The sequence below is a fragment of the Adelges cooleyi genome, unplaced genomic scaffold (genome assembly GCF_023614345.1).
Source record: "Adelges cooleyi isolate 19-005CV unplaced genomic scaffold, UGA_ACOO_1.1 ACOO_flye_CR_arks_rails_tigmint_CR_PRNA_21, whole genome shotgun sequence".
NCBI classification, from domain to species: domain Eukaryota; kingdom Metazoa; phylum Arthropoda; class Insecta; order Hemiptera; family Adelgidae; genus Adelges; species Adelges cooleyi.
Window position 1 is genome coordinate 7,168,506 of NW_026095871.1, and position 15,074 is coordinate 7,183,579.

The following is a 15,074-nucleotide window of genomic DNA, read 5'->3' on the forward strand; positions in this document are numbered from 1 at the left end:
AGATAAAAATGCATGTAATTCTTGTTATACGGTATTGTCCCATTTCAAAATTAAATATCTTTACATCCGTGTGATAAACACATCAAAATACATTTGTAGAAAAATTCAGATTCGAGCGTGAAACATAAATCATTTTTTTCTCTTGTCAAAAAAATAAATGACCTGTGAGCAAATTGCAATTTTTTAAATTTCACTTTTTCATTAACACACTCATTAACATATTTTTTGTAATAATAATAGTATTTTATATTTTTATTACTCTACATGCTACTATAGGCAAAAAAAAAAAATTATTACCTAATATAAATCTTCACTTGTATAACTTAAACAATTTGTTGAAAACAATATATAACATATAAGTAAAATGAGGATTACAAGGTAAATCTACTATTATTTAGATCGAAAAATAAAATATCAGTTAAATGATATAATATGTTACATAGGACTAAAAGTTATTTGATGTCATAAACAATAAATTGGTATGAGCATTGTTATCTATTTATAGCACTATATTTTTTTCAGAAATTTCAAATAGGTTTATAACAATTGACACTCGAACTTATTTTCTTATCCTTGATAATCTAGTGACTTCCTACAATTGGGCGTAACGAGAAAAACAAGCCTATAAAATAAGATAGCATGAAAAATGACTTAACAGTTAACCGTGGCGTTTGTCTGACCATACCTACTGATTAAGCATGGTCGGGAATAACAGAAGAAAATATGCTGACTACTTGACAATTTGTAACTCACAAACACAATTGTTTTAATGTACCTGCCAGTCATTCCGTTGCAAATCGATAAAACCTTACAGAAAAATCTACCAACAGCCTGTAATTTTTCATTTTTGTTTTTTACAAAAACGTTTTTCACTGACATGGTCATCGACCGATAAAAAAACCAAAAATATCTCATAAATTCATTTTGATAATGAATTTCAGCTTAGAGACAGGCTATGTAAATGTACCTAAATGCAATTTTTTTTTTTTTGTACAGATAACCAATACATTTTTTTATTTTATTTAACTGACAAATGACTCATGAGTACACAGTTATATAAACATCACAACACCAACAGCTTTCGGTTGTCGACGGTTTTGTAGAGAGAAAAAAACACATTGACATTTGCCTCATTAGCTATTTATTATTATGAGTTCAAGCAGATTCCTATATTATAATATGCATTAAAAAATATTTGAATGCAAGTCTCACTTTTATTTTTAACAAAAATAACTGGTTAACGCGTGTATTTTATACTTCTCGCAGTATTCATCGTCAATTAAGACACTTCCGGTTACGTTCTTCAGTAATAAGTTATAATCGAACCCATTTAGAGATTATCTTTAGAATAATTTCAGCGTTAAAAAAAATATTAATTTTCATTTAGCATTCTAATCTAACTTATCGGGTTTAATGGTCTTTCAGACCAGGTGCGCGGTTTCTCTGAGCATTTTTTTTATAGCCACGACTTATTCTCATAAATAATCGTTTAAGTTGATCGAAAGTCGACGTTAAACGAAAGTTAAATGACGGTCGGCGGGACAACAAATAATCCTGAATTATAGAGTAGAACTAGAAGATGGAGTGCTGAAGGATTAAAAATCAGACTTAAGAGACTTAAATAGTACGTTCATAAAGGTTAATGGGGTGCGGCGGGGCGTAAGATTATTTTTTGGAATGCCAGCACAATACACACACCTAGCCACGAGACTTTGTACGTGAGACTTCACAACATCACAGCCGTGTATTACCGTCGTAGCGGTCGCACTTGAATAACTCTGAGTTGGACCGAAAGACACACCTTCGTTATACTGAAGGGCCAAAGAAACCCGAAACAAGTACACACGCTATGTGTACAAATTTCATGTTAACTCATGCTAGGCTCCGGCAACGTTTTTCAATTGGGTAATTGACTTCACACAGACACACACAAAATTCCTTATAGCACATTGGCCGCGACAGGTGCGGAGCGACCGTTGCGGTTTTCCGATTTTGTTATTTTTTTTTTTTTCTTATACTTCCACCGATGACAATAACGACGTCCAAGTCGGAGTTGAGAACTTCTTACAAAACAGACGGTTAATGCGTTTATTGTGAGGTGTTTAGACGCGCATGGCTTGTTAACACTGCGCAACGGCAACGACATGCTGCCAATAGAGATGAGCACTAGTGGTGTCTTTTACAACAGTCTATAGATTTTCAGGTAAGGTTACACATTGCATCTCGTACGAAAGATGTAACACACGAGCAACGGATATCCGGAATGTGGGCCGCAAGACGATTGGGTACACGGCAGCAGCGCCACCACAACCCGAGGGGGTCTCATTTATCATCGTCACAGCATGTTCGTTGGCTGGCACTACTATATCTGGATAAATTTAAATTTAAAATCGATAAAAAAAAAATAAAACCGTCTATCCCGGCTCATCCGATGGTCAACGTCCACGGTCGTGGGGCACGCTGACCCGTAGAGGATCGCATTGTGTTCTCTTAAGGACGGCGGCGCATAGATCCTCGGGCATACTATACACTATAGCCGGTTATAATATTATGTAGACGTCAAGCGTCATAATGACAACGCCACCTTGAACGTATTACTATTATTTCACGTATTCCGTGCACTTGAAATTTTATTACATTTAATACGACGATTGTAAAAAAAAAAAGGTAGGTATAATATGTTGTGAACAATTTTTTTAACGACAATACAGACATAATATACATCGTGGCGCGAACGGTTCACAAGGTTACTAGTACAGATTTTTTGATTTTTTTGCACGGCACATATCATTACTACCGTACATACTATACATATTTGTATTTTTTTAACGACATTGTAAAGCGATAAACGACGACTCGAAAATATTATTATGAGCGAAGCACACTCATTAAAAAAAACAACAGAAACTGGTTTTGTGCGTACGTTTCCGTGTACCTATATATAATATATTAACAACCGTCGTCTGTGTGTGAGTACGCATTGGGAATATTTAAATGTGTTAAAAAATTAAAAAGTGATTTTGTCGCAAAACCCATACGTAACAGGAATTTCAATTCGATGCATACGAGTCCAGGGTTGAAAGTGCTCAATTACTAATTTACTATAGCCTTTTCCCCCTGTTAGTTTCAAGAAACTAGCTAGTTATTAATCAATAGACATACACAATAACGCAACGCTGGTATAATATGATTTTGAGTTATTAGACGATAGTAATTTTCAGCCGGAAACCTGTTCCCCGCGGACCGTCCCCCTTGACTTTAGCTAAGGTCCGGTAAGGCAAATAATATATACACTACCATATATGTGTGACACTCCGGTTTGGATAGGTATAATCAATCGAGTCACCGAATACAGAACACTAAAAATCAACAAGAATCCGGTCTCGCTTAGCGCTTAACATTTACAATTAATAACATTCAAAACAGATTTCTTTCTTGATTATTTTTTTCAGTTTGTCAGTAAACAAGCCGAGACTTAGTTGCGGTACGACAGGTCAATGTCACTGTTTTGTCAAACGATGGGAATATTTGCTTTCCACGAGAAAGAGCATGAGATCATCATCGTGTCATATTAAACTCAAATAATTGTTTTTAATGCTAACCAAAGACGTGCAATTTGTTTCGCAAAGGGTTATCACAACTACACGTAATAATGTCTAATGGTGAGTAATCAAACTTGTTTATAAGTGAAATTATCCATTATTTCAGCAAGCCTAACGCGTACACAGTTTATATGCAGTTGTAAAAAAAAAAAGAAACGTCATACAACCGAATCGTTAAGACTTGTATTGTGTTATTTTTTCCGCGTGATCCGAATTTATAAACCGAAATACAGAAATATTATTATACAAGCGACAACGGCTTTAACGCAGACTCGCCGCTGTAAACACACAATGTAAAATCCGAGATAAGTACACGCTTTTCCCCGTGACTCTCGGTATACAAATTAAGATCGTTATTGTTGTTGTAATACTCGGATTGGTCAAGCACACGACGACGAAAGCCACCGGGGCACCACGCTTCTGGTCTGGTAGGTGATATCTGGTTGTGTGTGTATATTCGTGACTTGTTCGGTTTAGGCCGAAAGAGATTGTGCTCGCCGTTTTTGTCTGCGTCCTTAAGGCGTCCGTCGATTTCCAAACGAAACCCGCGGACAATGCGTAATTAGAAATGGACTTAACGTCAGAATAGACAAAAAAAAAAGGAACACCACCACGTCCGTCATTGTCGTTGCACACAATATACTATGTACTCTTGTCACACACACACACGGGGCGCATTATAATAATGTATACCTATCTCTATACTTTTCGACTACAAATTACATATTGCCCCGGATAATCGAAACGAAATATGCACGACATACAAAGTGATTCTCGACGACGATGACATAACGTTTGCGTTGTCCACCGAGTTCACAGTGAATCACTCTGTACATAGCTATTGTGATCAACCAACAGCAAGACGCTCTGTGGCCGGTCACGGGCTTCAGGCCGTCGCTTCTTCTGTGTGGCGAAATCTTTACAGTATAACTTGTAGGTATACAGAGCTCTGATCTGAACTATTATGCACAGAGCGGATGGTCGCCACCGAACAATGACTCGGCAGCTCATTTCGTGCGCTAACGATTTTTGTTTTTATTTTAACCAATAATAAATGTATATACCTACATAATATAACCGTTGGCCGACAATAATATTATTATTTTGTCGTTTGCACGCACAAAACCGCCACGGTAAAACGTGTAGGTACACTAGGATAGGATTAATTATCGCAACGGTTTTTTTTTTGCACTTTCTCATTGCGTCCAATCACTTTTATTGTATCCCGTGTTTAAACAAAGGCTTCCTGCGATTTATGTATAGGATATACAGACAATTTGAATGACCCAATTTTGTTTTAAAAAAAATGTACATAAATGTATACTCCCGTCGGTTCTTTTTTTTTTTTTAATGGGGTTTGGCGCTAAGACTCGCGTTCGAAAACAGGTTTTTCCCAGGGAATCGTGCGTGCCAACAGAGGATCTTATCAATCCGGTCGAACCGCCGGAAATATTTTACGAGGATATTAGCCGCAGTTTCCACGACGAGAAGACTACAGCAATAACAACAACAACAATATTATACACTCGAGCTATGGTATAACACCGCATAGGCAGGCACGGTGACATAAAACAACTGCAACCGGTGCGTCCCCATAAGGTTCAAGGGTATACAAGGCAACAAGCTTTTGTCCGACAACGCGGCCCGACTATATATGTATAATAATATTGTACACACCGTATAGCAGCAACTGCAGTAGGCAATAGGTATATATTGCCATGACAGCGGCAGAGAGAGGAGAGGTTTAATAGGAGAGTGAACGTATAAGGCAGAATCGATTGCCATATTTGTATAGATAAAAGAAAACGGCGATCGAGTATTATAGCAATGCCGCCGACCGGTACAGAACGTACACTATTAAATATATTATTATAATAATATTATTATCTTGGATATTTTTCCGTTTACAGGTTACAGGCAGGTGCGTTTAAGTGCACACAGGGCTAAAACGGGTCATGGTCGCCACATTTGCACGCAGATTTTACCAACAACAAATCATACCGTAAAAATTGCTATGGGTACACCCAAAAACGGATGACACAATAGAAAAATAAAAAAAATCTTTCGTTTTCGTATCCACTACCGGTCTCGACCGATTGCTTTCGGTAAAAAAAAAATTATATTTAAGACAACCCAAGCCCAAGGTCGAGTGAATTATATATATTATTTATGGGGTGAATACGGTTCTTTTACACGGATTTCGATCATATACAAACTAATCTTATGCTGCAATCTCCCGTCTAGTAAATTATGATGATGATGACAACGTCGAGCAAGTCTTTGCTAATTTTTTTTTAGCATTATTTATTTAATCGCCCCGCCGGCCGATGAAGCTCGTTGCACGGTCTTGACGCTGTCACCGACCGTCAAGACCGTAAACGCATTACTATAACTATACACAAATAATAATGATGATAATAATAATAATAATAATTATGCTTGGCCGAGTCAACAAAACAAAATCAACGGACCAACGACCGCCACCGCCGTTTTCTATGATCGAGTACTTTGAATAAAAACCGCACAATTTGGTAAACCTGTAATTTGACGTTGGTTTCTCGATTAACGCGCTGTAAAAATCGTGACCGGCTAATATCCATTATAAAAACACCATAGAAATTGCATGTCTTTAATACACAAGTCACAGCAGCGCCTACAACATTATTATACTATTATACTTTCATCTTATTAGGAAAATGTTATTTTTTCGTAGCCGAGGCGCTAAAATTGCAATTATTTTGGACACAAAATGGGGAAAACACAATGCATTTTTTTTTCGTAGGTAGATAAAATATGTTATATATTTTGTATACAAAGAAAAGATGTTCATAAACAAGAAGGTTTTAACGAGGGTCTCGGGCAAACCTATAACAGCTGAAGTTGGAATGCACCTGTCAGCCGTCAGGTACATAACAGTATAGGTAGGTATTTGATATATACGAATTTCGAAAACCAGATGCCAAAACACCAAACACAGTGCAATTTGTTTACTTTTAAAAGTGTAAGTTACCTTACAATAATTATTATTGTAAAGAATTCACGGTGAACAGGTCACAGTTTTAAACTTTAAGACCAAAACTGATTAAAACCTATTAGATAATTTCAAACAATAATCGTATTTTTTTAGTTTTTAAATAGTAAGGCCAACTGACATGCTATGCTTTTTCTCAGGTAAACTGTGTGTACATTATAACGGAAATGCTCGAAACAAAAGGAAGAGTGTTGTTCGTAATACTTGAGTAAACTTACAGTTAGTGTTAAATAATAATGAAAGTAAAATATGAATATACTTACTTTAATACTATAAAACAAAAACAATACCGACGTTAAATTGCAGAAAAATAACAAACGAAAACTCCAAAATGACTGAATTCTAAAATCGGCGATTGTAGTATTATTTTTTAAATTAATAGAATATTAACATTAATGTATTTTAAAACTATAAACCGAGATACGCGTAGGTGAATATGCGAAAAAGAAAAAATGCATCTTTTTTTCTCAAAATGTTTGTTTACACGTTCTACAGGTGTTCCGTCTTATCACCATAAGATACTAATATGGTGTTCACGGTCTACAATAAAGGGTGCCCACGATGCACAGGTGTTTTCGAGGCGTTGACTTTAGAAATGAAACTAGCTTATCAGCTGCTATCGACGAGACCAAAATCGCCCAAAATATCAATAATAATTAATAATGGTGATAATAATAATAATAACAACACCGGGGGTGTACTCACGGTTGTAGTGTGGATCGTACATTAGCTATACCGAACACACGTTGCAAAAACAATTATCACGGTGCCATGGATGCCACAAAACTGTGTAAAAATAAACAACAATTATTACCTACACAGAGGGGAAAAATAACAACAAAACACTGTATAATCGGCGCACAGGTAGAACGTCAACAAACACGGTGACGGAGCGACTGAGGACGAGCGAGGGACCGGGGTGGCCAGTCGCCGTGTAACTCATGGCAACCGCGGCCGGCGGCGGCGGTGTGGCATGAGCTGGCCGCGACAGTGTAGGTGTTCCGAGCGACACGAAAATACCGTACGCGACACACCTGTCTCGGCGCTCGCCAATATGCCGCCGACCTGCCGTAAAATAACACAAAATTGAAAATAATATGAACCCGAATCTTATATGACAATCCAAAAGTCGGGATTTTCGAAAATTCGATTTTTTTTTTTGCATTTTCTTAAAGTATGATGTTTTGAAAATATTATCTAAAAATTTCAAGTTAATCAAAGGAATAGATGACTCGATGTAAGTAATTATATAATTCATATTTCTATCGAGTATAAAACTTTAAAAAAAAAAAAAAAGCTTCGATCAGGCACTAGATTAACTATTGAACTAATGATTTTATTAGGTTTGATTGATTTTAGATAATTCAGTTAGATTGAATGTTGGTCACCGCAAACACGACTTGTGAGACGGGGTCCAACAAAATATATAGCGATAGTTTGGTCTACGTTACATTTTTTTTTAATTCTTGTCAAATAAAGTTAATACAATAACTTTATATTATTTGTTCCCTCATTTTTTGACCCCGCTGACTACCCCAAACCCCTTATAACGGATAAAATGTTGTAAAAAAAATGCAAAAAGTAACCGCTGCGGACAGGATTCGAACCTGTGCGGGCAGAGCCCATTAGATTTCGAGTCTAACTCCTTAACCACTCGGACACCGCAGCTCGAGGTCGATATTGCTATTTATGCCAATCCAAAAGGTAGATTGAACGGGTAAAATGTTATTGGAAAAAAATGCAAAAAGTAACCGCTGCGGACAGGATTCGAACCTGTGCGGGCAGAGCCCATTGGATTTCGAGTCCAACTCCTTAACCACTCGGACACCGCAGCTCATGGTGTCGAGGCCGATAAACGCCCCCATTTAAGTTCAGACTAAAATAGACAACCATGACAAAACGACTGCAATTATACATTTTTAGAACATTTTAATCGTTTTCGTTGCAATTTCTACATATAGTATGAGCTATTTATTAATGGTAATTTCCCTTTAATCGTAAATAGCACAAAATCAACCGGGTCAAGAAAGCGGTAATGATAAATAAGTCCATTTTATGTTTTGTAAAAATACTTTCAGTATACATTTATAATATGTTATGTTTGGTCATCGACGGCGATTCCGAGATAAGAAAAAATATACTAAGATGAAAGATCATCACAATATAAGCGATTGTGATAAAGTTTTGCTGTTTAAATCTTATTATTAAAATCTTAGTGCTGTATCATAATACTACCTAAACCAATAAAACTTCTAGAGAAGGTTAAAGAAGGTTAAATCTTCTAATAATAAAATAAAATTTGTTTTATTTGCTTGTTATAACAGTGTCGACGGACCTAACCTTCCATAACTTTTTTTATTTTAAGTTTTGAAATAACTTATTATCACGAATCTTTGAAATATTAAATATCAAAAATTTTAAATTACTTAATATGCTGAGTTGTATAAAGAATTAATAAATCGAATGGACCAATAACGGGCCACTAAATTATATGTTGAAGGAACCATCAAACCTATTAATTATTAAATTAACAATTGAATCTATTGATTCATTGAACGTTTAGTGAACTTTAATGCAACCCGTACTTAATGTTATAAATCTTTAATTTTTAAATAAAACCTGGAAATTAATATATTATCTTTACTTTAAAAAAAATTCGAAAAAAAAAATTATTTTTATTTAGCAAGATGTACCACCAAAAATGATTTTAAAAAAGATTTTACTAGACACATCGATATGTCGTTTAGATGATTGTATAGGGGTGACATATAACAATAGGAACAATTTTCGCAGATGGTTTAATTTGGAACTGAACCAAAATAACTGACAAGGTTATCACAAAAAAATCTCTAAAGTACCCTTTGCAGAGATGGAGATTTTTTAACTTAGCAATTTTAAATGTTAAGTATGAAGCTAAATATTAGGGTTATTTAAAAATAAACATGATTTTGTGTACAAAATTTTGCCCTCGTTCGTTTTCGTTATAAGTGTTTTTGCTCTAAAACCACCATGAACCGATTAAAACGCGTTCTTCGTTAATATGTTTAGATAAAAAAAAATGTTCAAAATCACTGTCAATGGTGCTGTGATAGCCCGAAAAATATACTATCAATATGAAGTCTTAATTTTGAACTTATTATTACACATTTAAATTAAAATAATATGCTTTAAATTCATAATTTTTTTTGTAGTAGTAAACGAAATTAAGGCGTCATAGTTAGGCAATTATAATTCGTTTTTAGTTGTTACGTTATCGCTCAGTACACTATAGACAATATTTTAAACAATTCGGTTGCTTTCTAATCTCTACACAAAACCCATAATATTACTATACAACAGATTATGTATCGATCTCAATTTGTATTTCTACCGCAGAAGTAAAGACTCCTTCGGCATCTAACAGGTAAACAGTTTTTTTTCTCATAAGAATTACCTACATTTTGAACAAAACCCCTATCATAAAATATTGTATATAATTATTTTTAAATAATCATACATAATTCGATATCTATATTTCTATTCTAAAATATTTTTAGTGATTACTAGAAAATAATGTATTAATAATATAAAATAATAATATAATAGTTAAAACTATATGTTTTGACGTTGGTTGCTAGTTCAAAATACCCAAATAATAAATATTAAAAATTATAAATAATTAATATTAAATTTGGAGTATTAATTTTGGAAATCTTTATTATTGACTGTGCATGTCACGGCAGCAACTAATTAATTATACACACCCTTTGTTTTTTTTTTGTTTTTTTTACGGTCTTTTAGACCACACGTCCAAACATAACATCCACACCCTTTGGTTTACTAAGTAAAACTTACTTTTGTAGTAGCTAAGTTTTATTTCGTATTTTTGTTATTTGTTTTTATTATTTAAGTAAAAATATATTATTGTTTATGAAAAAAGTTTTCTGTTGGGAAATTACTTAGAAGTTCTAATATTTATATTATTCCATTTATTCATCATAATATATAACGTTAACTTATAATATATTTTAGAACATTTTCCTTTTTTACAAAAATCTTGTAATTTTCATACAAATTCGATACATAATTATCATTTCTTTTTTAATTTGTTTTGTAGAGCAGCTATCATTTTCTAACGGATAATAATAATATGAACAATTTCTATGCTTGTAAATAATTATCAAGATAACCTTAATTTGTGTACATAATGCGGGAAAAATCTTATACTTGAGTTCTTTTAAGTCCACTTTTATAAATTTTGATTTTATTATCATTTTGAACTAAGCACACGTAAACACATCGTTTATTGCAGAAAGGAGACCAATCCGACCGTTCAACGTCAAAAATAGCGCTTGGAATTTTTTTAATTATATATTATGTATGTACCTATGTATTATTTACTTTTTTGTGTGTCCTGAAAACTTAGAAAAAGTGGACTTGTCCCCTTTCTGTTGTAGCGATTCTTCAATTAGCTGTTCTGCGTACTAATATTTTTCTGGAAATAAATTAAAGCGATTTGCTACTTTAATCTAATTAATCAATTATAACATTTTATGGCTTTAATTTTCTATAGGTATTTTTTTCTTTGAACCATAACCTGATCATTCCCTACACCTATAGGTGTCAATATTTTACACACATAGCCTGATGCCACAAAATAAATCGTATAAATTAGACCTTGAAACTGTTTTGTTTATTAACACAAATTATGTAAAATTATCAAATACACATTTTTATTAACAATATAATAACATTAGGTAATTTAATTTAATTTTGCTAGATGGAAAAACAAAATTGTAATATAATAAATAAAATAAAAATTAGCAACCGTTTAACCCGGAGAGATACCAGACAAGCCCGGAGTTTTCCGAGAAAAATCCGAAGAAGCCAGAAAACGCGGGGTCATTGTGCCGGGAGTGTAATCGCGAGCGAATTGCCCGGAGCGGTCAAAGGCAAAGTCGGGGAACGGCCGGAGTCCCGGTCGTTTCACGGGAAATTTATCGGACAAAAGACAACTTATTACCCGAAAACCCAAAAGCGCAAGCCCGGCTATAGCATACCCGACCAATCCTGACCAAGGAAAACAAGGAACCCATCCCGAGAACAGTATGCCGGACAAATTCCCGGAAGATTCCCTAAATCTATTTACAGATATAATATACAGATCGAGAATCTGAACTTTGTTACCGTCCCCTCGCCACCGTCACATGTGGGCGAGTGGATTAGGGCAAGGAATGCATTGCAAGAACCTACGAAAACGATTGCAACCCTCTCTCATAAGCCTTCTAAGGTTTCAACAAAAAACGGGTTTCAAGTAGTATATCTATTACCATTAGCTGCTAAAAACCACTTTAAAAATGAAATGTATGTGTTTGTTTCAGATGAAGGGGGAAAAGAGTGTTACGTGACCGAGGAGATAACGGCTCATTTGGAACTACGAGAACCAACTGGAACCATTTCAACAACTATAAAGAAGCCGTTAATTACCGGAAGCATAGCTTTTCGCAGTGAGATCTCCCTCATCGGACTATAAATCCGCAGCCCTCAAACGTGTGTCGTACAGTGAGTCTGTCTCGGATTTAACTCTTGTCCGACTTGTCCGACTAAGTGTGGTCGACTCCGGGACTAATAACAACTGAGTTTCTAATCGGTCTTGCTCCGGATCTTCCAGGAATTTGTAACCAGAGTGGTGAACGAATGCTTGAAAACAGCCAAATTCCCGGATTGTTGCAAGGCAGCGAAGGTCGTGATTACACCCAAGTGTACGGGGATGACCTGGCGGTACTCTCCCGGTTCATACAACGACAGAATATTATAAACACCAGGATAAAACGCATAGGAACGCATATTCAGATTAACAACCAGTATATAATATAATATAATATAGGTCAATTTTGAATATCATATTCTATATATTGTAATATATAAAATTATATCAGTAATTTAGTTATAATTTGTAAGCTATAATATTATTATTATTATTTTAATAAACGCTAAACACACACACTGATATCCCCTCTTAAAGATCTCCTGTTATAACCATTCACTATCATCCATATTTCTTTAATAATCTTATGCTCATAAAGTTTGTGTTCAGCTAAGAAGTTTTCTATTTAACTTGGATAATATCACGTTCGACACAGATAGAAGACCATCGGTAGTCTTGGCCGCTTTCTTTGTAAAGTGGTGCCTTGATAACTGTCGAGCTTAACTGCTGATAAACATACTATAAGTGCTCTGGCCAGTCCAATAAACTGGTATGTGTCTCTGACCATACGGACGTTGGACACGTTATGTGAAGACAATTAATAGCATACACATATAATTCAATTGTACGTATATTATAATTGATTTAATCATTAAAGATATCTCTTACATCAATAGGATCTGGTATTAGGATGATATAACGAATACAGTTGATTCATAGTGTATTATAAAGTGTTTAATTAAATCTACTCTACAAGACACAATCGGCAGAGGAGAGATTTACTCAAATCATCGCAGAATCGACTAAAGGTACGTGAAGTTTACATATTACAACAACATAAGAGTAATAGTAGGATTTTGTTTTTATTTTATTACTAGAATAAAATCAGTATTGAGTTAACAACATTAACAGATCCACTGATGCACCACGTGGTTAATGACTGGTAAGGTACTGTATAAGTATACAAACATAATTTTATTGACAAAAATGATAAGTGGCAAATGTTAAGTGTTCTTATAATATTGCAAAAACAGTATTTTGCTATTTATATTTTCAGAAACGAAAGTGAAATAAAACTCGAAGGTCGTTTATAGTGCATGTTTTCTACGAATACCTATTATATAAACGGAAATTGTAGGTAGTAAGTTGTGTTCTGTTAGAAAATGCGCAATACTATTAAACATAACCCGAATAGAATTAAAATCAAAATGCATTTTTTCGGTTTACTCGCTGTGTTGGGTTTAATAACTTGTGTGGCTGTGAGTACCGAAGAAGTCACCGACTTTAAGATGTGCCGAAGTAAGTTAAACGTCACATAACTGTGGTTTACGACATCTTATGAATTATTATTTTTAGAAACGAAATGCACAATATCAAACTTAAACATTGACCCGTGTCCTCAAGCTCTTGAAGGAAAAGCGTGCGAAATACCTGTTGGATCTAACGCAACTATATTCTTCAACTATATTACTCGTAAGTACATGAAAAAAGTTGTATTTGCTTTTAAACGTTATTATTTATCGCTCGTGTATCGAATGGCACGTGATGGACTAAACACACATAATCAGTACATTTGATCCACCTCGATAAGCCCATAAGGTAAAATTAATTATAATATATACACATATACATCCTTATAGACTTATAGTTTTGTGCACGGTTAAAACGACGGACATTTTTTTTCAAACTATGTTACAGAATTCAGTTCAATGGCTCCAAAAACTAAGATATGCGCCGTAATGGGATTAGTGGACATGGCATATCCCGGCATGGATCCGGACGCGTGCCTTTACATGCAACAATGTCCATTAAAAAAGTCGGTGGAGGGATTCTATTACTATAGTATTTTTTCAGATGATGACTCGTACCCAAAAGATTCTTACACTTTGAAAGTGAAAATTTGGAACGGCGACAAACGCGCAAGCAGTAGAGACGAATGCTGCTTTACATTTAAAGCGAATTTAGTTTGATACAAAATGCGTTTACCTGTACAAATGGTACAAACTACATAGACGTCCCCGTTTATTGTGTACATATAAAACATATTAAATCGATAATCATTTTTAAATTATAATTAATTCTATAAATTATTATACACGTGTATGGCTGCCACGGTTTTCAACAATTTATGTTGTATTTATACAATAGGTATGTAATTAGAATTTAATTATAAATTAAAAATATTTGTGCGTTAAAATTAAAAATTAAAGAACATAAGTACATCTTAACTATTTTTCTCTACTATAAGTCTAACATTTTTTCTACTAAAAGGATAGTAGTATTTTCTGGATTATTACAGTCCGTGGACCGTGAGATTACGGTTATGTTTTCGGATTATAACATTCCGTTTAATTATTTTCCGGCGTTTTATGGCACATCTAAATGATGATAGAATATGTTATATTAAAGTTGTAAGAACTATCTACAAAAAATAAAAATATATTAATAAGGAAGATGTAAACGAAATTAAGGCGTCATAGCTAGACAATTTCTATGCGTTGTTACATTTTTGTTCATTGTTCTACTGAAACTAGATTTGGTTAATTTGATGTTGCTGAGAACATTTTTTTATTGATTTTCTATCTTGACAGCTTTTGAAGCCAGACGTTTTATGTCAATATTTAATAAAATCTAGTAAAGCCACAATCTGTGTTATTATATCAAATAATAATTAGTCCGCATCTTTTTTATAACCTGATTAATGTAATATTTCAAGTAATCACTTATCACAAAAAAGTTAATTTGATATTTGATT

At 34.2% G+C, this 15,074-nt stretch overlaps 2 protein-coding genes and 2 non-coding genes across 7 annotated transcripts in view; 1 reads left to right on the forward strand and 3 right to left on the reverse strand.

Annotated features, from left to right (window-relative positions):
- Positions 1-15,074, reverse strand: part of LOC126834968 (echinoderm microtubule-associated protein-like 2) — a 62,532-nt gene that overhangs the window by 30,667 nt on the left and 16,791 nt on the right. The window contains exon 1 of one of the 4 annotated variants that reach the window (XM_050567222.1): positions 7,339-7,542. The exons of 1 other annotated variant lie outside the window; for it this stretch is intronic. The gene's annotated coding sequence lies outside the window, so the exon portion shown is untranslated. Of the gene's footprint in view, positions 1-7,338; positions 7,543-15,074 lie in introns of those variants that run through there. 2 more of the 4 variants (XM_050567226.1, XM_050567225.1) reach the window with 2 other exon arrangements.
- Positions 8,220-8,301, reverse strand: Trnas-cga (transfer RNA serine (anticodon CGA)). Its single transcript has one exon. It is a non-coding gene; the product is annotated as a tRNA-Ser (tRNA).
- Trnas-cga (transfer RNA serine (anticodon CGA)) lies at positions 8,386-8,467 on the reverse strand. Its single transcript has one exon. It is a non-coding gene; the product is annotated as a tRNA-Ser (tRNA).
- LOC126834972 (MD-2-related lipid-recognition protein-like) lies at positions 13,203-14,422 on the forward strand. The gene is made up of 4 exons (XM_050567232.1): positions 13,203-13,267; positions 13,354-13,618; positions 13,676-13,792; positions 14,018-14,422. Exons 2-4 carry the CDS (start codon positions 13,483-13,485, stop codon positions 14,287-14,289), a joined length of 525 nt encoding a protein of 174 aa, XP_050423189.1. The 5' UTR covers positions 13,203-13,267; positions 13,354-13,482; the 3' UTR covers positions 14,290-14,422.

Bases quoted from the DNA above. Each gene is read 5' to 3' on its own strand.
- LOC126834972 (XM_050567232.1), top strand. From the start codon at position 13,483: ATGCGCAATACTATTAAACATAACCCGAATAGAATTAAAATCAAAATG. The intron at 13,619-13,675 runs GTAAGTTAAACG...TATTATTTTTAG, and splicing joins CGACTTTAAGATGTGCCGAA to AAACGAAATGCACAATATCA. The intron at 13,793-14,017 runs GTAAGTACATGA...ACTATGTTACAG, and splicing joins ATTCTTCAACTATATTACTC to AATTCAGTTCAATGGCTCCA.